Source organism: Thermobia domestica, chromosome 4, assembly GCF_964235325.1.
Source record: "Thermobia domestica chromosome 4, izTheDome1.hap1.1, whole genome shotgun sequence".
Classification (NCBI taxonomy): Eukaryota; Metazoa; Arthropoda; class Insecta; order Zygentoma; family Lepismatidae; genus Thermobia; species Thermobia domestica.
Genome location: NC_137457.1, coordinates 12,464,123 through 12,476,967, shown reverse-complemented (window position 1 = coordinate 12,476,967; position 12,845 = coordinate 12,464,123). Strand labels below are relative to the sequence as shown.

The 12,845-nt window shown below is 33.5% G+C and overlaps 1 protein-coding gene across 1 annotated transcript in view; it reads right to left on the bottom strand.

Annotated features, from left to right (window-relative positions):
* LOC145683721 (uncharacterized) overlaps nucleotides 1-12,845 on the bottom strand; it is a 118,152-nt gene that overhangs the window by 22,956 nt on the left and 82,351 nt on the right. Inside the window, exon 9 of the mRNA XM_081755193.1 lies at nucleotides 11,403-11,456. Coding sequence (XP_081611319.1) covers nucleotides 11,403-11,456 — 54 coding nt within the window. The remainder of the gene's footprint in view (nucleotides 1-11,402; nucleotides 11,457-12,845) is intronic.

Below are 12,845 nucleotides of genomic sequence, written 5' to 3'. Positions count from 1 at the left end.
AATATTCTGAATTTTAAGGCATAACAACCCTTTGTTCTCATACCCAAGAGTCATAATAGAATCATCAGCTATGACATAATTCATCACATCACCAAAGATTAGAGATCGAAAGGGACAGCCCTGACCAAAGCGGCCAATGATTTCGTAAAATCGATTCATGAGCTGATGTTGAACGACGAACTGTAGGCGGAAAATACATGCCAAAGTAATTTTGAGAAAGAATTGTGTTCTTACCGAGTTTTTCGTCGAAGTAAACAGTTGTTATCTAAGCTTTTGTTTCATCTGCGGAACTACAAACGCGAATATGACCTTCCCTGTCAGCTCAATCGCTGAGGAGACCAAGAGACAAATGTGTGTACAGTTATCGAAATTCTCTCACCCTTCCCGGCATCAAACCCCACGTTTCCTAAAAATAATCGAATCCTAAGACTGGAAGAAGAAAAACGAAAGTAGAACAATTAAAATTTTACAGAAGATTTTATGAACCGTAGTCCTTTTGTTGATGGTTCGAAATTTCTTCTGTTGTCTGATTAATGGTCAGCTAATACGGATAACAGTTTTACTAGCCAGACTCTTCCCTGATCAAATAAGATGACGAATAATACCATTCCTAATGGTTGTACAAGTTTAGTTCAATCTCTGGAAAACCACTACTTCCGACTGCACATGTCGTCAGTACAGTTCGGATTTACAGTCTGGGCGTTCTCTAAGATTAGTGTCCAATGAATGGAGCAGGCGATAATGGAAAGGTGCAATACCCAGATAGTGTAGCGCATGCAATAACGTTTCCCATCCAAGGCGCACAATAGTATTAGGTATCATCCTAACCACGTGGTGTTCGAAGGTATACAAACAAAATCTCGCGGCCGAAACATCGCCGCCCAAAATCTCACCGGCCAAAACCTCGCGGGCCAAAATCTCGCCGGGCCAAAACCTCGCGTGGCCAAAACCTCGCCGCCCAAAACCTCGCCGCCCAAAACCTCGCCGCCCAAAACCTCGCGGGACAAAATCTCGCCGGGCCAAAACCTCGCCGGGACAAAACCTCGCCGCGAATGAAACTTTTCTTTAAAATTTACCCAATGAGTTTCCTAATATGCAATTCCACATTACAAATAATAATAATAATAATAATAATAATAATAATAATAATAATAATAATAATATACAAACCATCGTGTGCGTGGGCTTTCTCGGGTTATTCCCGTTTCCTCCCACTTTCTTTATTCGATCATTCCCTTCATCCTGGTCATCTACGTCTCCTTTAACCTATAGGACATAATCAAGGGACGTCGTAAAAACTCATATATTATTTCATACTTTCATAAATATTATTAGATTTTTGTTAAAATTTTAAGTTTTTGGATGTTCCAAAGTTCACGAAACTAACCTCGTTAGTTGTCATTACTTTCCTTATGCAGACTTTCTTTCCCTATAACCAGTTTAAAAACATCCTGTCGCCCTACCTTCACATTGAAATCCTCTAATACAGAAATAGAATTTTCATATGGTATCGCGGGACTTGGTCAAATACCCGTGATACTTCTCTGAAACCGCGTCTTTTATACCGTCATCCTTATCATCTGTTGGAACATTTGCATTTTGGTCAGGCGAGATTTTGGGGCGCGAGGTTTTGACCCGCGAGGTTTTGGCCCCGCGAGGTTTTGGGCGGCGAGGTTTTGGCCAGGCGGGGTTTTTGTCTGGAGAGATTTTGTCCCGCGAGGTTTTGGCCAGGCGAGGTTTCGGAATGGCGAGATTTTGGGCCGCGAGGTTTTGGGAGGCGAGGTTTTGGCCAGGCGAGGTTTTGGTCCGCGAGGTTGTCGCCGCGAGGTTCTGGCCGCGAGGTTTTGTACCCAAACCGTTCAACGTTTTGCTGTAACAGGAGGACGCCCTTGCGATTCACAAGTGACTTTTGATTTTTTTCTTTAACATGGCTTAACCGTTGACAGTATGTAGTTACATTGATTAAACTCATTAAAACATTTCACTTTATAAATATTTGGGATGAACCCTGTCGGATTAAGCAGAAAGATTATGCTAATGGGATGTTTTTAGTTGAACAAAATATAAAGTCTAACGTTTTTGTCGAAAAAAAAAACATATCCAGCTCACTTTTTCATCTCTGCATTTTTCATTCACAAGGGGATATTGTGAAATTATTGTCATTTGATAATTATGTTCTCAATTACATTCTTTTTAATTCCTCTCAATTATCTTAATCAGATTACACCCTTTGTTTATTTATAACATTTTTACTTAAGAAATAACATAGGACTATGTATAACTTATGACGATGTCGTATGACTTTCATCACATGTGGTTGTCAATTCTGGTAAGCATTAGAGTATTCATGACACAGTGATACATGACACACGGGTGAGATTCTGTGTCCGCTTGAGTTACCCCTCCTGTGGGAACACTGTCGGCTGACCTTTTAACCAAACAGCACTTGGTCACTTATGATTAGGGTAGATCGAAAAAAAAACTTTTTTCTAGTTTCCGATTTGCTATACCGCGGAAAAGTTGTGGTTAGTGATGACTTGAAAAATAAAAAAAAGTGTCTAAATCGGTTAATATCTTCCGATCGCGCAAAGCGTCTGAAAAATTTTAAAAACACGAAAAATTTAATTTTCTCGTACTCTTTATTAAAATAAAATACTCTCGTATTTTTTAGGCTATAGTGATAAAACGTTACAACATGCCTTATTAAAATAAAAATAGTTGTTTTATGATTTTAGAGAATATTTTCCGATCGCGCAAAGCCTATGACGTTTAAGAAAAATGTCTGTTGTTCGTATATTTTTTAATCAAAAATTATGAACTGCGATATTTTTAATGCCTTATAGTGCTGATGTAATAAACATGCGTTTTATGTTTTATAATGTTTAATGTTTTAATGAGCGAGTTGCAGGGTTATGATATATAATTTCCAAAGCTAACACAAATGTGCAGCTCTTCGCTTGTTTTTATATATAAAAACAACCCAGAGGAGGAGGCTGCACTTCACGTTTCACCCACTCTCTTCCCATCCACCCAGCCATAAAAAGTGTGTACTGTTTAAAATATTTACATATTTACATTTGTTTTCCTTTTTTGAAAGACTTACCAAATTGAAGCGATTTTACAGTCAGATTTTGTTCTGAAGTCAGGCATCAAAGATCTGGATTTCAACGTTGTTCTGATGTAGCCATCTCTTGACTTGGATCCGCATACTTTGAGCGAAGCTTCTGTAACTAGCTTCACGCATCGCTCCACGGCTTGCGTATGGCAGGGGAACTTCTTGATATTCCCATCTGGTATTTCACCTCGTTGAATGAAAGAGTTGATGTCGTCGTTTGAAACTTTTCAAAGAAGAGATGGAGAAGAATACCTGGCTTCACTCTAGTCAATCATGTAAATTTAATCTGAGGCTTCAAAATGTACAGTCGGAGAAAGAAAGGTTCTGATGGCTTTTCCTTTCGAATCAGACTGCTTGGCTTTCAACACTCTTCTAAGCCGTAGTTCGTTAATGTGCTTCCTCTCATCAAAAATCATGGCTATTAAAAGATTTTCGGGGTGGGCAAAGAACGAGTTCCTTTCAATAACGGGGAAAACAACTTGCTTCAAATTGACAGGCAAGTATCGAGATGTTTCAATTGTTCTATATACATGAATGGGTCCACTTACGAAGGTATTGCTGTTTTTTATTTTAAACCACACTGGCATGTAAGATTTCAAAATGAAAGTCACTATGGTTTTTAACTCATTTGAAGGATTTGCTTCACTTATGTATAGTCTGAGAACTCTATTTGCACAAGTGAGCCATCTGGAATGTGAAAGTGGTCCGGGATCACGAATTGATAAATCACTTGGACATATGCCACTTTTGACCGCCTGACATATATCTAAAAGATATCTCTGGTCTTTACTCAAAGAATTTCTGTCAACCTCTGGAATTACACAATCTATTGGTTGAAAATCTATCACTGGCAGTTTCTCATACCCGCTTAGATTCTTTCCAATTGGTCCAGAAAATGTTGTGGGGCGAACTGTTATTCTATCCAAATGTTGAAAAAGATGACACAAAGATAATTCATTGAAATCGAAAAGGCAAATAGGCCATTGCAGAGGTCGCACAACATGGATCTCAAGATGACGAATAACACCATTTTTCCAGCCAGTATTTGTATTAGTACCATCACAACCGATGATATCCAAGTCTTCCACTGAAATTCCTTGTTCATTAAGGCAAGACACAATGTCTTTAGCAGATCCAGAGCTCGGCGACACATGGCCAATGTATACAGAACCAGGTTCTTTGATGAGCGAGTAATGTACGACGAAATTGTTTGGATTCAATCTTATCTATAACCAAGGTGTCATCCTTTATTCCATCAAAATAAAGACCACGCAGTTTATCTAAATCATTTTCACTGTTGTTTTGGAATTCACTTCTAATTTTGCTTCTTTCTCTTCTATTTTACAACTTCAATAACCATAGACGTATCTGCTTTGGTTATTATACGAAAGTCTTCTAGCACAGTAGGTGCTATAGCAGAACCTGCACGGTCACTGACTCCATATCGGTTGTAGGTTAATGCTCTAGCTCCTAGTTTAATTCTCATGTGCCATGGAGATGGAGATTCGTTTTTCTCAGAGTCATTTGGTTTGTATTCAGGTTCAATTTCAGAACACACTTCGGCTGAACAACTTGGCCCTTCTTCAAGTAAACAATCAGGGTTATTTCTATTTAAAGTATAGCTTCTTCTTTCAAGCCTACGTTTCAACTTTGATGTCTCCTTCCGATCCAAAGCACTAATTTTTCCTAACCCATGCTTCCTCTGAAGATATAAGAATTTTCGCTCAATGACAGGAATCTTGTTAGGTTTCTCACACGTGCGCGATCGGAAGATACTCCCTAAAACCATACAACATGTGTTTTTCTTATTAAATATTACTAGTTGTAACGTTTTATCACTATAGAATTAAAAATACGAGAGTATTTTGTTTTCATAAAAAGTACGAAAACATTACATTTTTCGTGCTTTTTAAAATTTTCCAGACGCTTTGCGCGATCGGAAGATATTAACCGATTTAGACACTTTTTTTTATTTTTCAAGTCATCGCTAACCACAGCTTTTCCGCGGTATAGCAACTCGGAAACTAAAAAAGAAAGTTTTTTTTTCGATCCACCCTACTTATGATATGTATGCCTATCTACTGTGCAAGTTATGTTGAAGTTCTTCTCTAGCCAGGGAGGTCACCTGAGTTCTCTGTAATTCAACACGATTGGAATCAGCTTGGATGCCATCATTGTTCCACTGCCTCGAAACGCAGCTATAGCAGATATAGACTTAATTGTGTCAGACTAAGTTATGCTGTCTCTATGACTTACTTCCAAGCCATATCCATGCCCGAAGGAATACTACAGCTTATTGATATGCAATACGAAATACTCTCGTACAACAAAACCAATTAGCGGATTGATTCTTTATTGTAATTGTTACAATAAATTTGTGTGACCTAGTAACCCGCGAAGTTCATTTCATTCCCTATGTTCTTTCTGTGGGTCTTTTTGTCTCAATGAGTGTAAATGTGTGATCAGGTGTGCAAATGAATTTCTATCCGGTATGGAGCTAACGCTAAGGCAGGTATTCATCATCTTTTTTCTGTCACTGAAGAAAATAGTTGGGTTCAGATTTCCATACACTTGACTCACCTTAAGATACATTAAATGGATTAGACCTCCAGAATGACAAGGTAGTCCAATGACAGTATATTACTTGTAACAGACTTGCTCCAAGAAGCATGTTATTAAGAAATCAGAGTCCTTGTGAAGCACCAATATAAAATCATTTAACTAGAGGTAGAGCAGTGTGTAAAAGTAGTAATGAACTTAGTTTGATACTCTTAATGAGCATTGCGCAACAATATGTATCCGGTTATTTATTGAATCAACATTGCATCTCAAAATGTATGTTGAATTATTATTAAAATGTTATTAACACACACACACAATATATATATATATATATATATATATATATATATATATATATATAGTTTAATAAGTTATGTATTATTAGCAATAAATAATTTTAGAGTTTTGTTATCTTGTGAATAGATTTATTTTCTGGTACATTTATGGACATTAAATGACATACATGAAAACTTTACAGATTTAAAAATATAGAAATCATGATATTGATTACAGTATTTTTTATTTGTGATGTATTAAAATGTAATGTTGTTCTAATGCTTTAAATCTATTATTATGAAGGAATTTTAAATTTAATTTAATGGAATCCAACATAATTAAGTATTTTATTAATTTAACAAACTACAAATGAAGAATTATGGTATGTTTTAAAAGTTACTCTTCAAACCGTGAGCAGTAAGTCGCTTGACACAGATAATAATTTAGCTTTCAGGTGAGTAGAGTAACAGTAGGTAATTGATATTTGCAATATATTATTTTGTGATTCGTGAATAATAGTTCATATTTGATTAAGAAAAAGCGAATTGCCAGTGAATTTGTGTCAAGTGACCATAACTCACCCCTATAGTAAACGCAAAGAATGATTTAGTATGGCTATGAGTATGTGCGATTAAAGCTACAATAGAGTGCAGATATTGTACTTATTTACTGTGTGTGTATAATGATTTTTAACTGTGATCCAAACAGGTAGTAGAAGATGATTGCTTTTAACCTCAAGATTTCTACTAATATTTTGTCATCAGATGGTGTACGTCATATGTTTAACCTGGAAACAATATGCTAAATTAAGTGCCAGTTAAAGCAGTGGTAGTAAGTGTTTCTACTATTGACCTTTCCTTTCACCATCTTTTGTATGCACATGTTTCAAAAAATATATATTTTATTGGAAAACATAGAAGTGATTTCTAATTTAAGTGATCTCTAGACTGCGTTTCTAAGAGACAAATTGTTATGTTATTATTTATTGAGAAAATTGAATTATATAACATGAAAACCATTTAATTTACATGCAATTTAAGGTAAGACATACATTATTTACGCTCCTTTAGAAGGACTAATATATTTTCCAATTACGAACTAACATATTTTAAAGAAGAACTCTAAAAGAACACATTAAAAGTGCATATAGTTCGTGGTACACTTCTGCTGCTGATGTAGTGTAGGCTCACTACATTTTTTAAGATTTAGTAGTGAAATTGAATACCTTACATGAAAAGACATATTTATAAGGAACAATTTTCTGGAGGCAACAAAATTTAAAGCAAAGTGATATAGTTGTATTTTAGATTTACATGTATATGATTACTAGTGTAAAATCATTACAAGCGCTTTACTACGAATAAAATAAGTGAGCGCATATGAAAGATGATACTATTAGATGTTATTTTCAACCGGGAATATAGTTCTGCACAATGTACAGAAGCTGTATTTTATGAACACATGTCGAGCGTTACTAGTATGAAATCATGACAAATGCTCTTTAAATTCGTATCATTGCCAAAATCATCTTCTATTCACTACCTTCCCTTATATGTATACCCGCCATCGCTGACATGCCTGCTCCCTTTAAACGCACCCTCGTTATTGCGCACGCCTACGAGCTTTATTTTCTACAAAAGGCTCGTTTCATACGGAAATGCAGGATAATAGACATTCATTAATATTTGGTAACCACGATTCACGTTTATTGGCCTATGGGGTTTAAGTAACTGGAACGTATTCATTGCTATGAAGTATTGTACAACTCTAAGAAACAAGGAAATTTCTCCTGCAACATAAATAAATAGTTTAGTAAATTAACTATACAAGTATTTTCAAAGATATAGAGAATTTAGGTGTTGATTAAATTACTGGATGCTCAACAACGAAGTTAGCATATTTGTATTATTTTTCTGTAAATTATAATAATAAAGAAAATTTATACTTAATTCCAATTTGTATTGGTTAAAGTTTTTGCACAAATGATGAATTAATTTAATTGTTAGTATTTGTTATTGCTAAATACATGGAATTTTAAATTAAATAATAGTTTATAACAATAAAAATAATTGTTTAAATGATTAATGTAAACAAATCTTGTTAGTTAAGTAGTATTAATATTCCTGTGTGTAATGAACGTAAACGAATTTAATTTATGATTTTGGTTTAGGATTTCTTTGAAATATAAAATAACATAAATCTGAGATATTTCCTTCTAAAAGTATCAAATTACGAAAGTTTTATCATAGTTAATTTGTACAATTCACTACATTATGCAATGTTTGCTGCTGTTCTTATTCATTTAGTGTAAAATTTCATTGTCATGTTTATACGCTTTTACTGTGTTGGTAACTTGAAAGATAAATTGAATTCCCGAAGCTATAGAGAAGCTAGTTACAAACTGCAATGTATTTGTTCATGTAACAGTGCCACAAGTGAAAGAAAACTTTGAGTTCATCAATTTAATAGTCGATACTAATAGAAGATAATTATACAATTCTCGTGCGCTTTCGAAAAAAAAAACAGCAATTTGTAAATTGCAAATTCAAAGCAGAGCGCAATGTCGGGCAAACATAGCTAGAAAAACGGAGAATGCTACTGGAATCTTACTAGAATGAACCAAGGGATATGGAAAGAAAAGCTACTGAATACATTTATCTGGAAACATGAAATTTGGATTCATGCATCGAGAAATGATCCAGTGTGGCGAAGTCTCTAACGCTCTCGACTTCGGTGCGAGCTGTCCCGGCTTCAATTCCTGGTGGTGACACTAAGTCAAAAGAGTATAGAAGAGTTTTATCAGGCCAGCCATCTTGAATGAGGTTTTTCCTGGGTTGCCCTCATTTGCACCAGGCAAATGCTGAGATGGTACTTAACATAATGGTTCTAGGCTACTCCCTTCTTTCACAGTCCTCCTTCCTTCCCTTTCGTCAGATAGTATGATCGACGAGGGACATCATCTTTCATACGTGGCGGGCTAAATAGTGATAGAAGAAGAAAGCCCAGAAATGAAAATTCCGAATCATCATCTAATTCCGAGAAAACATATCGTAGAAGACTAATCATAATACAAGGTATTTTCTATAACTTTCAAATACGAAATGTGCTTCAATTTCAATTATAAACAACTTACAATCTAGTCGTATCTTTTTACTCAATTATATCAGTTCTTGAATTATTATCTAATTTTCTTGGTTTTGTTTCATTTATGCAGTTTTATTTTGTATGCATTATACCATTCCTTTAGCTTAAGAATGTTTTCTAATATTTGTATCTGGCTAAGTTTAGAATGGTCCATTTGCGAGCCATAAAATAGCAAAATGTGTATACTTTCTCCTTATAGATTTAGAACAATATGATGGGTACGTCTTGCAAATTATTTTGAATCTCCAAGAAGCTTCATTTTTGACGTATTGTACTTTGTAGGACCTTAAACTTCATTGACACATTAAACCACTTACTATCCGAGTTCTATTCGGTAACTCGTGAGCATACGTATTTGATAAATGCTAACAACTCATCAACATTGCTATTTCTGTCCTTAATAACTATGACAGGCTCAGATAGTTTATTTATGCATCTATTTCAAAAGAAAACATAAAAATTGTGACATTTTGATCCTTATAAAGGATAGACTTTAATTCCTGGTTTTCAGAACTAATGGCATCTGCATTGAATGCATGATGAAAATGTCAATATTCTATTGTACTGGTTTTCAGATAATATTTTTGTAAACAAAATAAAATAATTATGATATGCGTAGCAATATAGAACAGTGCACACATCATGTACAATCAATATGATTATTCATCATCAAACAACTAATGTTACTATTCGGCGATGGATAGGAACTGTATTTCTCCCAAGTAGGTTATTATATAATTTTCAAAAATATAGAATTTTGGATAGAAATCGAGAATTCAGAGGAGAAAATTTGTGATTACCGAAATTATGTAAGCTAAGTACAAATCAATTTCCTAACTGAATTGTAACAAGGCAAAATAAAGTAGCTAATACAACATTCAATTTTACATAAAATGCGTTTTTTAAAGACAAGAAGTTCAAATTTTTGAGCAGTAAATTAATACAATGTTTTCGTAAATGTTCCTTCAATTCAATAATATGAATTTATTTTGGTTATTGAGATGAAACGATCATATTTTCCCTTATAATGCTGTATGTACATAATTTGCAAAATTGTGATATATGTGATACATAAATGTCATATATTTGCCACTCTCTAAGTAGCAAAAAAACAATACTACTATGGACTAGACAATTGTGATTAATACAATTTCAAAGTGAAATGAAATCTTTGAGTTTAACGGCCTACGATTGTGCCTTCTAGGCTAAAGGAGACGACGATTACAGCAAGTGAATGATTGTGGAAGAATTGATGGAATGAGAAAGTGTGAGGAAAAGGAGTACAAAGAGAAAACTCAAGAGAACAATATTGTTTGCCAAAAGCTTACTTGGCTGGTGATAGATCCAGGGACCCCACGCAATAGGGGTAGGAGCTCTACCATTGAGCCACTGAGCTCCTTAAAACAATTTGAATTTCTTTTCAATACTATTTCTCATTCTTTATTTATTAATAGTCCAAATATTACATATGTTATGAAACATACATGCTCAACATACAAAACTGATTAGGATTAAAGTAATTTTTAAAGAGAAAATTTAAGCCAAGAAAGTAACGATATCACTTTGGAGTTGATGGCAAGAATTGTAAGACTATTCATGGCTTTGGATTAATTGTTTTAACAAAAGAGACACTGACCAAAGCTTAAAACTTTACTTTATTTTAAATTATAATTTGTAACTGTTTCGGATATCTAGCATATCCTTCTTCAAACACGATCGAAATTAATGAAAATACAGACATATATATAAAAGGTTGTTATAACAGAGTTTAAACATAATTTAAAATAAAGTAAAGTTTTAAGCTTTGGTCAGTATCTCTTTTGTCAAGGCAAGAATTCACTATAAAAAGTGAATCTGTAACTCTGTTATATTTGATATATAATGTAGAATGCGTTCATCGAGGCAAGCGGTACTTGTGGAAAAGGAACTGATACCCACTAGTTATAATATTTCTTAACACTCAAAAATTTTACCTTATGAATAATTAGCAACAAATTACTTTAGTATTCATTTTAATCAACGTAACTATTTTACAATACAAAAATGAATCGTGATGTATGATAACTTATAGTGTTCTTTTAATGATATTACAGTGTAGACTGTGGAATGAAATAATAATATTATTTTTATATACAAGTAATAGTTATGTGATGGTAGAACAAAACATGTTTCAGTTGAAAAGTTGTCTACCTTAATTCATATTTAAGCATTTATCGTATGTACAAAATAAAATTATTCAAGTTATTATTTGGAAACTAGAAAAACATAAAATGTATAACATATTCATAAAACTGAACATACGTACCGTATGCAGGATATGGTGGTCGATAATACGGAGAATAATGTGATGGATATGATACTGTGTAAATAAAATTGTGTTATTGTAATTAAGCTTTTTATATATTACACTTTTGTTAATACACTAAATAGTAGCACAGAAAAAGTAGAAGAAAAATCTATACAGAAGAAAATGATAAAATTTTCAAATGAATATGTAAAACGATAGTATAATTTTACTCAACTAATATGTATATAGTGATCATAATATGATTTGTGAATTTTAATTCGATTTTTATATTTAGCTTCTAATTGCAGTACTAACACAATAACAAAATTATCTAAAGTCAGGAAAACTAGGAAATTCTTTTGGTTATGAAAATAACTTGAACGAGTTAAATACTTTCTACAAGAAAAAATGTTTAAAATATACTGTACTTGTCTATAGGGAGTTAGTATCTTAAAGTCCTTCCTATTATTATTGAGCATTGGTTATCTTTTACTAAACAAAACTACAGAACACATTTGATAGACATTAGTTACCTCATTAGTCCAGTTCTTAATATTATTATCTGTCATAAGGACTTGGGTTCCGGAATATAAGTTGGTGCGTTCAATGCAAAAAAAAAAAAAAAAAAAAAATTCCTCAACGTTTGATCATTTTGGACCTATTTGAAGTTTAAAATGTTTATCTGAAGTTAATTTTAGGACCTCAATGTCCACAGCCAGATTTTGTACATTCTTTTTAATGTATGGAAAAGTGTGAATTTTTACATGCACCTAAGTACATTGTTCATGGTTTTTGCATATATTTCTCCGAGCTTTGTTAAATGTAGTTAATTCCCTTTTGGTTTCAACACACATAGTGTATTTTTTACCATATTAATTACAGTTACAGGTAAATAATTGTCATTATCGTGTTGTTACTTCTGTTTTCTAACATATTGTATTCCGATCAATAATTGCCAATCAAGGTTATCATATTTATGACATAATTTTAAGATTTTAATAAATACAAAATTAGATTTGTTAACTTTTAGTTTTGTGTTCCAGCAGAGAAACTATATGAGACGTAGACCTACAATTTAACGTAAGATCAGAATCTCATTATCTAGTTCCGGGAATCGAGCTCGGGTTTTCCGATGCAAAAGCTTGTACGTCAATCAAATATATATCATTTGATAGCACAATGGTATATCTGCTTATACTTTAAACTCCGGAAAGCTATATTAGCAAATGGGTACAATCCACGTACCAAATATGAGCACAGGATCATAGCAAGTATATTCAAACTAGAAAAAGAATATAAGATATTTATCAAAATGAAATAAAGGTTGGAAGACAAGCGAAACAGGAAAATGAAATGTAAAAATTAAAAATCTTTCAGTTTCACCTCACACGGCTATGCCGGCTACGCTAAAGGAGGCGGTGATGATAAGAAATGAATGAAATGAGAGAAATATTAGAATGA